Below are 19,820 nucleotides of genomic sequence, written 5' to 3'. Positions count from 1 at the left end.
ACTTTCCCTCCCCTGTGAAGCACAACAGCCGGACAGACCGGAGCCACCTCCTTCGGTGCGACCTTGCAGACCAGCACCCGGACCTGCTCCTCCTTTGGCTCCCCTTCGTTGCACAGGAGAGAGAGGGAGAGAGTCAGGCAAGAGAGGGGCGTGCCCGTTGATGCAAAACTTTTTTTTTAAAACTTTGTTCCCCCCGTCCTGTTCTTTTCGTAACAAGGGAGGGGTGGAACAAAAATAATGATGTTTAAAGGAGCCACATCCAATGTTTGTTAAAAATAGTGTCTTTTTTGTGATTTTTGTCCCGCGCGACGCACGGGAAGTGCCATCAAACATGCCCTTAAGGGACACAAGTGGCTTTTTGGAGTAACGAGGAAAGTGGATAGGCTGGAGAAGTCTTTTTGTGAATGACAAAGGATGAAAGCGTTGAAGGATAGAACAGATCAAGCAACTTCATGGTAGAATGAGCCATTCATTCATGAAAATTTCAAGGTTTTGGATGTGGATGGGGCAAACACTGAGGCACTATTGGGCAACCTGATGGAGCTTATGGAGCATTTGAATCTGGTGGATCTCAAATCCGAGGTAGCTTGGGGCTTGCTGATGCACGAGCTGCACACCAAGATATGAGGGACTCAAATGCTGAGATCCCTCATATAAGGGAAAGGGAGGGATCAGAGGATCTCCACTCCGACTATTTCTTTTGTGAGGTGGTGTTGGATGAGAGATCTCCCAAACACACCCTTGAGGAATATGTTGCTTAATAGAGGAACTATGTTATGTGGAAGTGAAAAGAGAAGATTATTTGGTTAAGGTAATGGGATCCATAGATGCTTCTTCCTCCATGTGGTGGCGATAATAGGAGGAAAAATAGACTGACTCTATTGATCCATGGTTGATTTTAGGGGGAATCCTACTGTGAGAATTTTTTCATACAAAACCTCTCTGAACATGTTTGATTTATGAATGAGAGCTGTGAACACTGGAACCTACTAAAGAGACACATGAAATGGAAAATATTAAGAAAACAGACATTTGTCATGGAAGATATTAAGAAGGCCGTACTTTACAGAAAAGATGAGAAAGCTTCTTGACTAGATGCATTTTCCAATTTGTTTTTAACAAGAGATTGAGATATTCACCAACAAGCATATGTGGAATATCTTTATCGAACTTGTTTTGGATTTGTATTTGAGAGGAAATTGATAAGTCCATCCTCATTCTCATTGCTAATGAAGAAGGGTTGAGAGAGCTAGCTAGTTATTGATGGTTTTCTCTCCTCCCAAGCACCTACATGATTGTCATAATGCCACCAGCAAGGAAGGTTTAGATCAATGTCACTGTATCACATAAATGTTCAAACTACTGCCTGTTATTTGTGCATGCTTAGTGATTGTTAATTTTATGGCCATATGGTATACGATACTTCACTATTCCTGCCCTAAAAGTAACTGGACCAAGTGCTATTGTGTGTAGGGCTTCCAATGTGTTAGCCCTGTGTTGAACATGATGGACCTGGATCTGGGTCGTAAGGTGCTGTTAGTGAATCCAGGTCTAGGGTCGGGAACTGGATTTTTCATTACCAGACTTGGGAATGATCTGGTTAGTAAGAACTGTTCCTGGATCTTAATCATTTCTTGCCTCAGACTTGGGCCTGGTTTATAGAGCTTTGAAAAGCACATCTGGATTCATTTAGTGGTTTGATACTTTTGGGTAATAACCTGATTACATGGCCTCCTATACTATTTCCTGACCCTAATAGTATCACGTTGGTATTGGATCTATTTAGTAAGACCCAAGTCCATGACACATTGTCAACTGCTAGTAGTTTGTGCATATTGTGGATAAAATTTGTTTTCTTTGCACTTCATCGGCCGGTATGTTCTATGTGACATACATACATACATACATATATACATATATATACAGGGGGTTTATATTTAATACAGTTGATTGTACGTACAATCTTGTTAGAATCTCACAATGGAAGTTGTTTTGACTCAAACTAACCTCGTAGATGTGTTCAACATGCTTGATTTATTGGGAAACTACACTTGGGTTATGTTTTTTGAGTCGGAAAAAATCGGTGCATTCATAACCGTTGATTTTTGTATCGCCATAAAACCCTGTATACAGGTTGGATTTCATCGAATCAAATCCAGTTCCCACTGAAAACATGTAGATCACATCTATGGGGTCATTTGGACAAAAAAATAAAAAAATAAAAAAAATAAAAAAAATGAAGTTTGCTAAGTCGATTGTAAATACAATCGATTGTAGCAAATATTTATCCATATATATAATATTATGTATGTATATATTTATACTTTTTGATGGCATCAATGTAAGGACTTGATATCTTGACACCTTTTCAAATCTGATTTTTCAGTAAATGATCTTTAACTGGTTTCTTACCTATATTGACTCTACAGCTTAGATGTGAATTTTTTTTATCTGATATATATTTGAGAATATGATGGTTCCCTGTTGGATAACATTTGTTGATAATGCTAAAGTTTTCTCTTAAAAGAGGACAAATTGAACTTGAAAATCATGAACTATGTTCATATCTTGCTTTATCTGGTTTCTGTTAGTATTTCCTTACATCATTAAGGCTCTGTTTGGGAGCCTGAGATGGGAGGGGAGGTGGTATTTAATGAGGGTGTAATTAATACCACCTACCCCCACAGGTGTTTGGGAGCCCTGTTTTGGGAGATGAGGCTAGTGTTGGCAGTGGAGATGGTTCGTTTTCAGTTACATCCGCACCAGGATGTTGTTGACAACTCCAGCCTCATCTCTTGTTTTCATATCCACTCCCATCACCTCTCTCGTCTCCTCTTCAACACTGGCTCCTAAACAGAGCCTAATTCTTATTTGTTTCTTTTCTGTTTGTGGAATCCAAAATATACATAATTATTTGCAATTCTTTGTAGCTTTCCTGCAGCAGATGGGGCCCGTCAGATGCTCAGATTCCTTGGGAAGAGGTTGAGAGTAAAATGTTTGCTCTTAATATGGTGAGCAGTTTGTCACTCATAGCTTGTCGAGGATGAGATTTCAAAATTTCCATTTCCATTTCATCTTTATGCGTGAAACTTGCCAGACTTCTCTTTTTTATATATAAATGTAAAAGGGTGCTTCTATTGTGGTATTGAACCGCCATAGTTTATGGTGTTACACACTTGATTTACATAGTTCTAAGCTCCAAAAGCAAAAACTAACCTTTGGATCATGTTTAGCATGTTCTATTTGTTATTTTCATATCTTAAAAATCGACTTATATCGTTTTCGAACCGCCCTTATCTTCATGAGTTGTCAGGCATTGGTTTTTAACTCTGAAAATGAAATCTTGTGTTGTATAAGACATGATAGAACCTCCTAACATAGCAAAAAACATGCTACGCACATTTTCATGGTTAGATCTAACATTTGATGGCTAGATCTATACAAACAAAAATGTGTAGCATTGTATGGTCTCATAATACAGACCCCCATTATAAGGGTTAATATTCAATGTTATTGAAGGCACAGTATAAATTACATTCTTTCCATTTTTTTGGACCTTATGGATGTGATCTACAAGGTTTGTTTAGTAGAAGATGAATTTTGAATCATGTGATTGTAACACGTAATCAGGTTTTTTAGGGACTTTAAATTTCAACGACCCATAATGCACTAAAATTTGACAACTTCAAAATTTATATTTTTATATCAAAATAACATGATCCAAGATTTGATCTTTGGACATCTATGTGGTCAGATTGAGTCGATAAAGCTTGAACCTATGATTTCCAGCTCAATACTTGGGTGCTTTCAATAGCGCCAAAAATTAACCCTATATATGAATATAGTAATGATAGGGTGCTCTGGGAGCACCTACGCCCATCTATTAGAAGCTATCCGTTCTCATAATTCATGAGTTGTTTTGTTGATCAGTCCTTATAAAATATGATCTACATGCATTTTTTAGTATAAAACAAGTTTTAGATCATGTGATTGCATAGTGACAAATATCGCAAGATTTACGAAAATCTCACGATAATATCGTGAGAAATTGCCTAAAAGTTTAAAACAGCAATTTCTCGCAAGATTTTCAAAATATCATGAGATTTATGAAAAAAACATAAATACCGCGATTTAAATGCGATATTTACGTTTTAAAAGGCTATTTATCATGAAAACCCGTGTATCTTTATCTTTAAATAATTTTTATATTTTTTTAATTTATTTTTTTAGTGCCGAGATTTTGCCGAAAAAAATGCGAGATTTATGATTTTTTTTCAATTTCTTGCGAGTTTTTGAAAAACAAGATTTTGCCGATAAAAACGTTTGTCACTATGTGTGATTGTGATGTGCATGTATGCTTTTTAATATCTTAAAAAATCAATGGCCCACAATATACCAAAATTTCATGACTTGAAAAATCCTTTGTTTATGTTGAAAAAACAAGATCTAAAGCATGGTTTCTATCAAATAAACTATGCTGAATGCATCTACCTACTTATCTGATTTGGTTGGTCTCAGGGAATGCTAATCCATATTACTGGATCATGTTGCAGGGCATTTTATTCTAAAACACATTGCAGATAAGCTTGGTGCGATACATGCCTTTTTGGTTGATGACTGCTTTAAGTTTTAACTAATGAAAAGAAAATGGACTGGTTATTAGGTATTCATTAATTTCACCAGGAAGAATCAGCATTAATCCTTTGACATATATGTTTTGACAAAATCTGTTCTATCATATAAGAGTTAGATAATGAAGAACATTTAGTAATAGTTTGTAAAAAACCATGTGCACAGTCTTATGTGCTAAATTCTGTTTGACTCAAACAAGTTTGAATACTGATATAGTTTGTCTTACAGGTAGCAGAGATAATCCTGCAAGAAGGCCATCCCTTTGACTTTTCTGTCATTATGCAGTTGGTGACTATCTTATCTGGTATACGTCCAGATAAACTTAAAGGATTTATGGGATTTGTAAGTTGCATCTTTTCTAGTGAGCTCTTAATCCTTTTTTTTTAAATTATAGTGACCTCTTAATTCTTAAAAGTGTTTATAATGCATGATGTTTACTAGACTAGTTTGTTCTGATGTCCTTTGGAAGTTGTTGGTGATTGTTATGCGTTATTGATGTATGTATGGTAAACCATTTAACAGGTCTATCGTTCAGTTGTTGATGTTGTTGGTTCATATTCCAAGTGGATATCCTCTTTCCAGAATGCTACGGGACCTTTGCTGTAATATCCATCTTTTGCATTTGGCAAAATAGTATTTATTTTTCTTTTTTCTTGTCGTTGGAATTTTTCTCATAACAAGCTTTCTTTTCCCTTTATTATTGGAAAGCGAATTTTGCCTATTGACTGTTGCTTCCCTTTTGTACTGATTCTACTGCTTTCAGCTTGTTCCTTGCATCAGGAATAGCAGAGCCTGTATGTGCAAATTCTTGTTGCACGGCCTTGCGTAAAATCTGTGAAGATGCTTCTCCTGTGGTTTGTGAACCTTCAAATCTGGAAATATTGATTTGGATTGGAGAGGTGATCATTCTTTTCCTAAGATATGTTTAAAGCTCATATATATATATATATGTATATATTTTTCGTGCATACATGTTTGTATAAAATTCGTAAGGTACAATTGACAAATGACCTTTATTTTCTGTAAACTGGCTTAGATATCCTCGATGGAGAAAATGAATGCATGAAACCACCATGACATTTCTATATATGTTAGGGGCAAAGGAAGTTTGTGAACTTGTTAATGACCATGTTAAGCAGTGGAAGTGAATGTCATGCAGACATGCATAATGCATACCACTATAACAAAAATGTCACATAATTTTTATGATATGTGATGCTGTCACTAATCTATTCTGTAGAATTTTATTTTTTATTTTATACTTCAAATATAATTGTCTTATTCTTTGTCCTTTTATTTTTTGAAATGTTTTGCTTTTTCAGTTTTTCTTTATGTTTTATAAAGGCATTTATTACTTTATTTTTATTTTGAAACATTTTATTTTTAAAGGACACGATTTTCTTGATATTTATAAAAAAAAACTAGAGATTTTGCCTTATCAAGATATAGCCGAGGCCAACCAATAAAATGAAAGTTGATTATCCTAGACCTCCAAGACCAATTAAAATGAAACTTTATTATCATAGACTTATTTATGCCGAACTATTATTTGAAGAAACTATTGGCATAACTATATTGGCCCAACTTGATGGAAATTCCTTAAAATAGAATCAAGATGGGTATATCAAATCCTCATTGTGTATCATTAAATGATCCTGCATGTACATGCTGTAAAGCTTGGGAATACGTGGAATCCCAAATGATTAGTATGGTCATCATCGGATTTTCAGACAGTTATCTTATTGCAGAACAGAAAATTCAGATTATTACTCCAATAAAAGGATCATCAGGTTAATACTTTCTTAGACAATCCTTTCCTTGTTTTCCTAACTTTACAATATTGTTTATCATTTTATTTGGTGAATCTCATGATATTTATGAGAAAATATGTTGTCTAAGATGTATCACTATGTCTAGCTTAGAATAGTATAAAGTCACATTTCTATGCCACTATATCAACTCCTTAAATCTAATAAAGAGTTCTGGAAAAGGAAAAATTGTACTAGGTCTTCCTTGTTTGCATGCAGAAAACATTAGGATCCAACCCAAAGTTACCGAAAGCTTCTTAGGTAGGTGTTAAGCACGCTTCCCAAAGACTCGCTTCGGAAGCACAATACTCCTCACTTCTGAAACTTCATGGGAATCTCGATTCTCCCACACTTCTTCTATACTTCTCACACACATTGTTCATGCTTCTTATATGCTTTTCTCACATTTTTTTTATGTTTTCCATGTGCTTCCTCTCATGCTTCCACTTACTTCTCATGTGCTTTCTCTAAATTGGTAGCCATCATTGTTAGATTTTAACAAAATATTAATTCTATTACTGAAAAATCATGATAATAAGAATAATCAATTTTATTTTAGATTTGCGAAAAACACCCCGAAAAATCCCTCTTCTTTCGCAGTAGGCACCTACTCCTCACTTATATATATATATATATATATATATATATATATATATATATATATATATATATATATATATATATATATATATGATCTTTCTTCCCATTTCAAATTATCTACCAAGTGAGAAGCTACATTCGTTCCAAGTTTATATGCTTGTTATTAAAAACGCGCCTCAAGGCGCAAAAAGCGCGCCTCGCCTCAAGGCGAGGGCCTTTGTGCCTTGAGGCGCAAGCATGGAGCGTAAAAGTATCGAGGCATACGCCTCATACGCCTTGAGGCGTCCACCTCGTGGTGAGGCGAGGCGCGCATGCCTTATATTGTTGGTCAAATGAGGGTCAAATCCCTCATTTGACCAAAAGTAAAATGTTACCCCGACCCTAATGAGGGTCGGGGGCCCTAATTTTTCTCTGCAGCCCCTCTTTCTCTCTCGTCTCTCCCTCTCTCTCATCTCTCGCAACCCCTCTCTCTCTCCTCTCTCGCAGTCTCTCACCTCTTGTCTCTCACAGTCCTTCTCTTTCGTCTCTCCCTTCTCGGCCTCCTTCTCGCCGGAAGCAGCCGCGACACCAGCAGCCCTTGCCAGACCCCAGGTAACCCCGACCCCCTTCATTCTTTTTCCTTCGTATCTGCCTCCCTCTCTTCAATCTCTCCATACGGCAGGTATCAAGGATTAAAGCTGTTTCTGACCGTTACCTTTCAATCTCATGTATTATGATACAGTCTAAAATACCCCTTCTTTCGATATGGCTTCCGATATGCTTTTCACAAACGATGGTATGTTTTTCCTATTTTTACCATATGCAGTCCTTGCCTTCTCATTTGAATTGTGGTCATTTTTTAGGATTCATATGGATCTTTGAGCCCATTTGCATATGGATCTTTATCTCAAACTTGGTAGAGCACTTCAATCTGTTTTCATGGGTTCCTCTCCTTTGCACAAATAAAAGTTTGCTCTCTTTACGTAACTCCAAAAAATGGAGTTTTGCCATCTTTCTAAAGCGTAAAAAATGTTTTGCCATTTTACAGGGCAAATTTTTTTTGGGCTCCTGCCTATACTAAACTAGAGATTTCAATTTTTCTCAAACGTAATCACAACGGGGCTTTGCAGCTGTTTAAGGATTGGACTTGGAATCACAACCGTGCTTTGCCGTTTCAGTCGGTTCAGTTTGCCTAGCAACAGTTGTTTCTTTTCAGGACTGGTTGTTCTGCAGGCACGGGGTTTCTTTTCTGGACTGGTAGTTTTTTAGCCGTTGGGGAAATAGGACTAGTCCTTTTGTAACCTGATATTTGGGATTTGTTGCTGGAAGCACAACCCCTTGTCACAGCCTTGAAAATATTTTAGAAAGGTTGTAGAATGTTTTTTTGAGCCTTGTAACTGAGTCGGGGCAATTGACATTGATCACGGGTTAGATGGGTCCTCACATTCGAAAAAGCTCAATCTTGTGAAAGCTAGCCATTTTTTTTATAGTCTAGCTGGGGTTACAACGATTCCTACCAGATCTCTCTTAAGCCCCATGTGGCAGCGGGATTCGAACTTGGGGCTTCAGCTTGTCACTTATCCCGCTTACCACATGGGGTACCATCATGGTGGTATGTGAAAGCTAACCATAAGTCAGCCTTGTGACAACTTTCTCAAGTTTAAAAGTGGTTTACATTGCAAAACTAAATTCACAATTACTATGTTCACCATGTTTATTATTAAAACTCGAGAAAGTGTTGTTCTTATGGTTTGCATTTGCATGATCTTGGTAAAATCTAATTTGGCAAATATAATTGGGCAATGTGAGCTATTATTTTTTCTGTATTACTCATACTATGCATACTGTTAAAAGAGGAATGTTCTTAGACAGCATTTCTGGATGTAGGCTACTTATCTATCAGTAATCCAATGGAGCATATAGCATTGACTATCGAGTGATGAACTATTTTCATTTGATGAATGCTCATATAGAGAGATACTTACATTTTTTAATATGCATTTTGTTGTTAATGTTAATTTTTTATTGAATGAATGCTCATATTTTATTTCTTAGATACTTGCATAGATCAAGTTGTTGCATTAATGTTACTTTTACATGTTAATTTCATAAATTTTCCATATTTATTTGATATTTTTTATTTCTTGTTGGTTGTTGCTTCATCAATAAAGCATTTCTTATTTATTTAGAATTTTAGATATATTTTATAATTTTTTTAAGTTAAAAAAATATTTTTTTTTGAGGCTTACGCTTTGCGCCTCGAGGCTTACGCCTCGCCTCAGATTTTGGTTGAGCGCCTCGCTACGCCTCAACACTTTTCACAACACTGGCTTCCATTCTGTATACAAAGTAAAAGTCTATAAGTATTTGGTAATTCTGGTGTATTGGTTTAAGGAATGAAAGGGAGTTGAAGGCCTCAATATATATATTCTGTTTTCCTTCCTGTGATGCTCTTTCCACAGATAACTTCTGTGTTGGAACTTCTCTCTTTGACCTTTTCCTCTTTTCTTCCAAATCCCCCTCCCCACCCTCTGGGAGAAAAAGGAAAAAAAACTTTCTTCAGATGAAATAATAAGGTGTTGTAGATTCTACCTTTATTTATCTGTGGTCCTCTATGTCCGCAGACTCTTGACAACTATAAATGCTAAGAGATACCTTGTGATTTTGTATGCTGCATATTTATGCAATCTGTTCTTTGATTTATGCCCAACTGGTATTTTTTTTGCTGTTTACATGCAGTGATTCACTAATGCAGGACTACATTGCCCAAAAAGTTTTCTCATCTGCTTTTCAGGAACTTGACCTTGGATTTTCTCTCTTCTAGGGATTAGACAAATGGTACTTACCTTTGGAGGAAGAGGAAGAAGTTGTTGGTGCCATAACTCTTATTCTTAATGCTGTTACAAATAAAGAACTGAAAAACAACTGTGTAGCAAGATTACTTCATTCAAGCTTTGAGGCTATCAAAAAACTTGTGAGTTTTCAGCTGTATCATCCTTCTATCTTTCTGTGCAGTCTATGTCCAGTTTTGTTGTGCAAAAAGAGTAGTTTGTAACTTTGTACAAAGTCTTTCTCAACCTTCTGGATGCTAATTCCACAAAATTGAAATTCCTTTCAAGTATTTTCTTTATAATTACTAGAACTCCCATGTTGATAATGCCTAAGCATCGAACACCATGCCTCTTTAAAATTTGTTATGGGTATAATTTTTGCCTCAACGCTGACCAACCGCGTGCTTTTACAAAATTGTACTTTTTACAGTTCTGATGCTATGATGAACCAAAGTAAAATAAAAGTACTGATTGTTATGGAATGATGAGAAGCGTCATTAACTGTTTCTACCATTTGTTCCCGACTAATTTCTATTATTGACTTGCTTGTTTTGTCTTCGGTAATTATTTCCCAATGTTTAAGGATTCATTTAAGGTAATGGATTCAGGTTTGTTGCTAGAAACACACTTTTTCTCAACAGTGTGATTACTTCCAGATGCTAATTCTGACTTCCTTATCTTTGCATAATTATTTAGAAAAGGGGAAAAGTCACTTTGTCCTACTTCTGAAATCTGCATTATCAAAAGTATCTCCTTGTTTTCTCTTTTCCTTTATATGATAGGAAAAATTTGTTTTCATAGACTTCAAAAAATGTCTTTTTTTTCTAATCAAACAAGTTGTTCAATTGCTGGACCTGTTGTAATGCACATTTGATCATGTGATATATATATATATATATATATATATATATATATATATATATATATATATATATATATATATATATATATATTTTTTAAAGTTATTTTTTATTTCCCATCTATTTATTTGTTTTTATACATTGCTTTCTTAAATTCCTGGCCAGAGCCTGCATATTTTGGACTGGAAAAGTTAATGCTGTGCATGTTTATCTTGGTTCATTGTACTATATCTTAAAGATAAAGTCTTTTTCTGCAATTGGCTGCCTTGGCTTATTCAAGATTGTTGTTTAGTAAAAGGAACAACGTTGTGATTCCTAAGTCATCTGTCCAGTCATTTCATGGATGTGCAATTTGAATCATGGACTTACATCTACATTACTTTGATTAGTGGTTAATCATTTCTAGAAAAAACATGCATTAGGCAGTCTTGGAATTACTGACAACACTATGTCTTCAAAGTTTGTTCATGTTCAATGCATGAACTGCTCACTCAATCTTTTTACACACTTCTAAGTTTTTTCTCTTTTTTTTCTAGATTGACGGGGAGAGCAGCAGCTCATTGGCACAAGATCCTGCAGCATATGCCCATGCTTTATACTCTTCTGCTAGAGGTCTTTATAGGTAGATTTCTTGATGCTAACTGGAATGAACATATCTGATGCATCTTGAAACTAAGCTAAACATTGGGTTGTAACATGGCTGTGGTGTTTGATGGACCCTCTTAGATCAGAAAACTGGTACAGCTTTTGGAATTTTTCTACAGTTCATGATTCTTTTTACTCCTTATTGGGGTTTAGAGGAGTAGCTGTAGAATTCACGATGGCAATTAATAATAATTTTTGTGCAACTTCTGGCGGTCAGCTTTGAATGGTGAGTCTTTGTTGACTCATCCAAGTTTGTCCCAACTCATTCATTTTTAATGGGTTAACACAATGAGTGGATCCCAGACCAACAGAACCAGGAAAAATCTTGGCTGAGTCAGACTGGGTTTTGCTTTTACACACACATATATGCATACATGTAAATGCTGGATTTGATAATTTATTTTGCAAGTGCTTTTCCTGAATTGTGATGTTATTAATTGACATTCTTATGTTGGATTTGAAAATCATGTTTCCTTGATCCTGTTGTTGTTTTATTTTGCTCGTGGTCATCATAGTTATTCATGTCGTATTATATATTTTGATTTAGTTGCTCAATGCTAAATGTAGCTTGATTGGTGCTTAGTTTAGACTTATTTTTTGATCTTACAAGAATTTATGTAATATTGATCTCAATAAATTCACTATTTCAATGTAAATTAGAAGTTAACAAGACCCAGCTGAGTCATGAGTCAAACCCAGACATGTTGTGTCCCAAGTCATTGGCTTTTCAAAGATTTATTTGAAGTGTAAATTAAGTGCACTTTGTTTAGTATATCTTAACCATGATTATTGGATTGGCTGGACATACCAGCAACTTGCATGTTAGGTCGCAAGTACTGTAGTATAGGTTGTTGTTTACCTAGACTGCTGAATTTAACGAACCCAACTTTCAATATATCGAGCTTTTATGGAGGAAAAAGGAATTTTATTTTCTCATGCCTGAGTCTTTTCTCGTCTTACATTATTCATTGCATATGCCACTATAAAGTTCTACATGTCTAGTAAATTATATGACCATAGCAGTCACCTACTAACTGAGTATGTGTGCATTCCATGCATAGCACAAATTTTGATTTTTTTTGTTTCTCTTGGGAAAATCTCTGGAAAATATTGGTCTCTTAAAAAAATAAAAAAATATATATAATAAAAATATAGGGAATTTGTATAAAAAAGTACTAGTAAAATCTTGTATGATGATCATCAAATGAGTGATATGGGTTCATTGGTAATATATTACTCAACCAAACTATGATAACACATTGTATTAATTCCCATAAAGAGAAAAGGTAGTCCTACATCATTCAGCAACAATTAGAGTCTTTCACCTTTCTGTTTAAGAGGCAAGGCCCCCTTCTCTTTCCTGCATTGAATAAGATAGGTGGCTTCCAGGCAGTTATTGGGTCGCCAATGTGCCAGGTAAGCACCTTCTTAATTGTTTTAAATGTTTTGAATGTTGGGAGTCATGGGACTTGTTTGAAATTTGGCAGTTCTAAACTTGGCAGTTTTAAATATGTGCCCCTTCTTAAAAATAACACAATAATATTGCGGTATATTCAAAATAGGCAAGATTTTGAAAATCTCTTTATCAGGATTATTGCAGATTGTGAATATATCACGATAATACCGCACAATTTTTTAGATCTTGCCCATATCTGTGACTATGATTCCATGGTGTGTGTGTGTGTGTGTGTGTGTGTGATGCTATCATGTTAAGAATGCTAGCATACTGGGATAACTGGGAACCCATGGACCGATGACCTGATGGCCTATGATGCTTCAGACCATGATCTAAAGTTTTCAAAGAGAAAATATAGACTTTAGTTAACTTATGGTTTTTTGTCATTTTGATTTCAGGTTGGGATCTGTATTTAGTAACCTTGCAACCCCCCATTCACCTGATCCTGTTGAGGATGATCCTGTGCTGGCTTTGCTGAGTGTTTTTTGGCCACTTCTAGATAGACTTTTCAGATCTGTATATATTGAGAATGCTAGTTTGGCTACAGCAGCATGCAGATCTCTTTCTCAAGCAATTCAGTCATCAGGTATTAACATTCAAATGTAATGTTGATTTTGGGACTATTCTGTATGATTAGCTGTGACGTTATCACTTGACAGCTAGATAATGTTTTATTGCATATACAGGACAGCAGTTTCTGATGCTATTGCCACAAGTGTTGGATTGCTTATCAACAAAATTCTTATCATTCCAGAGTCATGAATGTTATGTCAGAACAGGTACATCACGTCTCAAACTGGCAGTGCTTTTCGTATCCTTTTCACTTTTTCTATTGGAATGCATCAAAATTTTTTCTTGCTCAGATGTCTGCATTTCATATACTGCACTGTATTCCTTGTATATGTCAACCATGAAGGCCCTGAGAATGTGTTTTTATTTATTGTTTAGGAACATAAATAAACACCCATTTTATGAAGAAGATCTTCCCTTTATTGATAAATAAGTGAATGTTTGGATCACAAACTATTTACACTAGAATGAAGAAAATAGGGAGACAAGTCGAAGATGATAAAAAAAGGGAAACTGTTTTTTCTATTTTTGTTTCTTTTATGTTTTAAAAACTTTTATTTATTTGTATTTATGTAAGAAAAATATTACTAAAAAACTATTAGTTATATTTTTAATTATTCATTGCTGTTTTTAGTTTTAAAACTCCTGAGTTTTCCCAAGATTTTTCCTAGGAAGAAGCCACTTTTTCAGAAACTCCCAAGTAAAACCTTAGTTGAGAAATTGCTGAGAATGAAGCTGGTGACTATGAGTAAAGACATATACAGTTATTTACAATTTTTGAAAAAAGGAATTTCTATCATTTTAAATTATTTAGAATCTTACCACATGCAGAAGTTTTTCTCTGATGAGCTGACATTCAGACTCCTCTCTTGCACTGTATATAACAAAAATTATTCAGCTGCGGTTGCTATTGAAGAATTTGGACACAAAGAAGACTATGGGTCATTATTTGCTACCACATTCCAAAGAATCACTTCAGCAGATTCAATAGCTGCTCTCAACTCTTCTTACATTTGTGACCAAGAACCAGATTTAGTTGAGGCCTATGCAAGCTTTGCATCAACATTTGTTCGTTGCTGTCCTAAGGTATTAACACCCTAATGGTCTGTTCAATTCTTTTTTTTTGCGCTCATCTTGTTTTATTGTGTAATCCATCTGGGAGAGTAGATATGTTTGCTTTCTAATAGTCGTGTTCCAGGAAGTTATGGCAGTTTGCAGTTCACTACTTGAGACATCCTTCCAAAAAGCAGCTATATGTTGCACAGCAATGCATCGTGGAGCAGCATTATCTGCAATGTCATACATGTCATGTAAGAATAATAACCGACAATAATCTTCTAATGCATTATCATAATCTTCCTTTAGCTTTTTGGAGTTATTTAAGTTTCAGATCATATACATTAATAAGACCGTGATGATCAAAGTCACTATGTAGTTTTTGCACTAGACCACAAAATCGCTACTGGCCATGCCGGACATGTGTGTTATGTTTGTGTTCTTAGGATTTATGCAGTCCTAAATCTTCTAACTTTTTCTTATACATTACCCATGTTGGTGCAACATAACCTAAATTTTGGCTGGTTGTTTCTCATTAATCCAGCTACCTTTACTCACACATGATTTTTTCACGACCCCATCTATGTTGTAAATTTTGCTTTTAAGATGATAGCTTGTGTCACCACCATAGTGACAAATGTTAAAAATGGCAAAATCTCGTTTTTAAAAAACTTGCAAGAATTTGAAAAAATTTCATAAATCTCTCATTTTTTCAGCAAAATCTCGGCAATAAAAAATAAATTTAAAATATAAAAAATAATTTTTCTAAGAAAATATTAATAAAAATTATTTAAAATTAAAAATACATGTTTTTTTCTGGATAAATAGCTGTTTAAAATGTAAATATCACATTTAAATCTTGGTATTTATGTTTTTCATAAATCTCGTGATATTTTGAAAATCACGCTAGAAATTGCCGTTTTAAACTTTCAGGCAATTTTTCTTGATATTATCACTAGATTTTCATAAATCTTGCGATATTTGTCACTATGGTCACCACCTAGGTCTTTTGCAGGTTTCTTAGAGGCAGCATTGACTTCTACATTGGAATCAATGGCGTGTATCACTGAGGGCTCATTCAGTGCAGTGGCGATACAAATCTGCTGTCGCAGTGGTGAGGGACTAATATCTAATGTGGTGTATGCATTACTAGGTGTCTCAGCAATGTCAAGGGTAAATACTTTTGCTCCTGTTTCTCTTTGGCAGAGTAACCAACCTATATATTTTCAGTTTCCATATGTGACTAGTTGCCCATGGTTGATTTCGAATGTGCAAGTTCTTTTTAGTTGGTATCAATGTCGCTAAAGCTAATGGAAACCATCAAAATGAAATATCCATGTAGAAGAAACAAACTCAGCTGTGCAACAGTGGTATCTCTTATGACACTGTTGTGTGTTGGCAAGCCTGATAGCTAATGGCAAATATGTTCACATCCATTAGATGTGCTCTTTCTCTTGATGAAACTGAAGAGTGGATGTCGAGAGGTAATGTTGTCATCCCTTTGGAAGGTCTTACACAGGGAATGCATAGATTTGAGAAAGTTATATAGTCAAACAAAATCTTATTGGAAACCGAAAGAGAGCTGGATGATTGGGTTGCACTATCGTAACTGAGGTGTCTCGGTTTTGAATCCCATGGGGGTTAGCTCCCAACTTGCCTATCAAAAAGAAAATTATTATTAAAAAATTACAGGGTTTGGTGTTTAGATCATTTCGGGTAAGAAGTGCCCAAAGTTTTGGGTTGGGATTGAACTGAGCTTCTTAGGATAATTCAGGTTTCGCTTATCAGTAGCTTGTTCAAGCTCATGAAAATGGGTTTGGAACTTTGGTGAGCCAGGTGCAACCAAACTCATTCATCTTAACTAATTGACCAGCACTTGAACAGCCTCAGCGCAGTTGAGTGCTTGTGAGATGTAGCAATGAAAAAGTGTCATCATATTTATTAGTGTTTTTGGGTACCAAAGATAATGATTATGAGCATGTATTGCAGTTTGTTGGGGGTGTAGCTGTTACAAAGGAGGCTGAGTTGTTCAATGATCCTTTTTTTTCTTTTATGACAAAAAGAACGAACTTACACACACACACAAAAAAAAAACTATTTTATAAGATGAGCCAGCTTGAGTTTGGCTTAGCTTATGATGAGGTGAACCTGAAAGGTGACACTGAGCTTGTGGTAACCTTTACATGAGCTCACACAGGGACGACCTTGGCTCATTTAGATGGTTATTAGATGTGTTGGAGTTCCCTATGCAGGAATTTTATAAACTCAAATTTTATTTGTTGTGATTAAGATGATTCTCAAACAAATGCAAGAATCATAAAAATAGCCATTAGTATAAGGGAGACAAATAATGTGACAATAGCAAAACCACCATTTTAGAATATCAACATAAAACCACTGTTTAGACATTATATATCATAGGTGTTCTTTGTGTAGCAAATTGCAGAATCTAAAATAAAATAACTGAAAGAGAGAAAATAAGAACAATAATATTCATTTGGGCACTGCATATTTGAAAAGATATGCATATGCTATTTGATACGTGGTCATGAATAAAAGGTCTATTAGGTCTGTCACAAGCAATGTGGATCTTTTAGAAAACAGAATTTTACTATTTTATAACAAATAAGCTTCAAGTTCTAATTTCTCACAATAAACGTAAAGGTCTCTAATTTCATCTATGTAAGTGATTCGGTGTAACCATTCATTATAACATGGAAACCCATAAGGACTGGCCCTGTTGCTTGTTTTGTATTCTAATTAGACGTGAAGTGGATTTTGTCACGAAATGGCATAGAACCTCAGACACAAGGAACTAAACATAACAACATAGATAAAATCCAATGCATTATAAATATGCATTTGGCTAGATACAATAAGCCATGCAAATACACGAGAAGAAACAAGATATAAAAAGTTAAATATTTTATTGATGTGAAATAAATACAAAAAAGTATACAAGAAAAACCTCACTACAACACTCATGCACACACACTCAATATACATCTATCCTCTCTCACTTAAACACACACATACACACCCTTTATATAAGGGAGTCAGAGAGAGAAAAGGAGAGAACTAGCCTAAGGCTAGTTTAACCTCCTTTAGCTAGCTGTTAGGCATAGTCCTAACAGCTAGCTTGGTCAAAACAGTTTGACTAAAAATAAAAATGACAAAAACATTAGTTTTTAAATAATGACTAAAAAATAAACATATAAATGCAAATTAAAAAAATACCTATTCTAACCTTATAAGTATACATTTAAGTGTACCTAATCTAAATGCTTAATAGGTATACTTAGAAAACAAAAAAGGATACAAAGAATAACAAATACAAAGGAAGCACCTATAAGTATACTTAAGTATACCTCAGTAACTAAACCACAATATTACACTTATCTTTACAGATTTTACCTTGGGTTGCTTTTGAATTCAGAAAAAAATGACATAGATAAGGTGCATGCTGGGATGTTTGACCCTATGTCACAAAGATTGTGTGCACGAGGACAACTGACGTGAATTCGACTTGCAAGTTCGATTTCTTTTTTTTGGAAAATAGGACATGATGACATAAATTTTTTTTTTTATTTTTTAATAGAAAACAAACTATTTTTTGATTTTTTAATAGTAAAATATGCATTTTATTGAAAGTATCAAAAGTTATTAAAATATTATTAAAAACTATTAAAATAATGGTGTCGGCGTGTCTGTTCATGTCACCAGAGATACATGCAAAAATGGCGTGTCCCTGTGACAGGTTTAATCTTTACATGTTTATGTATGGCTGATGGATTTAGTAACTAGATACGCTCAGGAATCTGACTCATTGCTCTTATCCTTCCTAGGTTCACAAATCAGCAACAATATTACAACAACTGGCAGCATTATGTTGTTTGAGTGAGAGAACAGCCATGAAAACAGTACTCTCTTGGAAATCTTTGCATGGATGGTTGCACTCAACGGTTTCTCTCTCCCTCTCTCGTTATGTGTTTGTGTGTGTGTGTGTGTATGTACTACATGTGTATGTACTACATGTGTATGCGGTAATCTGATATGTGATCATCGGACATGCATTTCCAATTAGGTGCAAGCTTTGCCATCTGAATACTTGAAGCCAGGGGAGGTGGAAACTTTGGTGCCATTGTGGTTGAAGGCTCTTTCAAGTGCAGCATCAGACTATATTGAGAGTATGACCTCCATGGGTGGGAAAAAGAACCATGGGCATATGCAGGGGAAAGGGGGAAGGGCACTAAAGCATATAATCAGAGACTTTGCTGACACACATCGCAATATACCAACCTTGACTTGATAGTGCATGTGATGTGGATTAACTTTTGTTTGTGTATAGTATTGGCATCATCAGTTAGCTATTCAGCTGCACATGCTTGCCTGATGCTGGCCGTTCATGTAACGAGAACTGTAAATTGAAGATGTACCTAGAGCTTGGTTTTCTAATTCATGGTCACTTCTGAGATGTAGCAAGGCATCTGTTTCGTCCCTGTAAAGGATAAATCATTGGTGCATAAGTTTTGTTATATTCGGCTCATTTAATATAATAGGAATTCCAATTCTTTTTTTTTTAGTCTATTGAGATTCAGGTTGAAGGCTTTCCCTTCAACAATGATCATTTGCCACCATATATAACTGTCAATTTCTGGTTTTAATGTAATTCTCTAATTATTGTCTTTTGAGATAAATGGATGCCTGATTTATTGGATAACAAGTTATTTTTTTATAGCTGATCCACTATGAGGATATTGACATGCATTGAACTTGCTTACTTGATTGATTGGTCCTTAAGTACTACACCAGCTAATCTTGGTTTAACCACCTGATCATTTGCTGTAAGCCACTAAATCCAAGTGCTGGGTGTGGCTGATCATCCAAAGTTGTATGGAAACAAAGCTTAGCACTGAAAGTACGATAAACCAGGATTTCCGCTTGGAGCTAGTAGCAGGGTTATTTATGCATGATCAGAAGATTAAACGAGGCCCGGGGTCACACAAATCATCTGCCTAACTGGGGCCTGTTACTGAACTTAGCCTTGCGTCTGGTGCCCAAGCTATTTACTTTCTAAAGACCAGAGCCTACACCCAACCGCCTCCAGGTTTAGGGGCAACCCCCAGTATCCCCGCACTAATCATTCTTGTGATTATTGACCATCTTTTATAGTTGGCGAGATGGTATTTTTGAGACCAATGGAGACGGAAGCTCGAAGGGGTGTGGAGTAGAATAATGGCTCTCCGATTTCTCATGAGTTCATGGAGCTCCTAGACCAGCTCACAGCTCTGAGCCACGTTCAATGGGATTTCTGGCCTATGGCAAAACCATCTCGTTTGCATGATTGGGGATCACTGAACAAGAAGTCAATAGTTTGGAGGAG

At 35.5% G+C, this 19,820-nt stretch overlaps 1 protein-coding gene across 2 annotated transcripts in view; it reads left to right on the top strand.

Annotated features, from left to right (window-relative positions):
- Nucleotides 1–19,134, top strand: part of LOC149851605 (ARM repeat superfamily protein) — a 71,920-nt gene extending 52,786 nt beyond the window's left edge. Inside the window, exons 12-24 of one of the 2 annotated variants that reach the window (XR_016431102.1) lie at nucleotides 2,931–3,011; nucleotides 4,861–4,974; nucleotides 5,155–5,234; nucleotides 5,396–5,531; nucleotides 9,844–9,993; nucleotides 11,247–11,332; nucleotides 13,210–13,397; nucleotides 13,498–13,590; nucleotides 14,280–14,467; nucleotides 14,569–14,691; nucleotides 15,453–15,610; nucleotides 18,283–18,399; nucleotides 18,522–19,134. Coding sequence is in view for 1 of the 2 variants with exons in the window: in XM_090001646.1 (XP_089857772.1) it covers nucleotides 2,931–3,011; nucleotides 4,861–4,974; nucleotides 5,155–5,234; nucleotides 5,396–5,531; nucleotides 9,844–9,993; nucleotides 11,247–11,332; nucleotides 13,210–13,397; nucleotides 13,498–13,590; nucleotides 14,280–14,467; nucleotides 14,580–14,691; nucleotides 15,453–15,610; nucleotides 18,283–18,399; nucleotides 18,522–18,746 (1,728 nt within the window). In the remaining variant the exon portion in view is untranslated. The remainder of the gene's footprint in view (nucleotides 1–2,930; nucleotides 3,012–4,860; nucleotides 4,975–5,154; nucleotides 5,235–5,395; nucleotides 5,532–9,843; nucleotides 9,994–11,246; nucleotides 11,333–13,209; nucleotides 13,398–13,497; nucleotides 13,591–14,279; nucleotides 14,468–14,568; nucleotides 14,692–15,452; nucleotides 15,611–18,282; nucleotides 18,400–18,521) is intronic. The other variant, XM_090001646.1, reaches the window with a different exon arrangement.
- Nucleotides 19,135–19,820: the final 686 nt, after the last annotated feature.

The sequence above is a fragment of the Nuphar pumila genome, chromosome 1, assembly GCF_984573655.1.
Source record: "Nuphar pumila chromosome 1, dmNupPumi1.hap1.1, whole genome shotgun sequence".
NCBI lineage: Eukaryota > Viridiplantae > Streptophyta > Magnoliopsida > Nymphaeales > Nymphaeaceae > Nuphar > Nuphar pumila.
The sequence above is the reverse complement of the archived record's forward strand: the minus strand, read 5'-3'. Positions and strand labels throughout refer to the sequence as shown.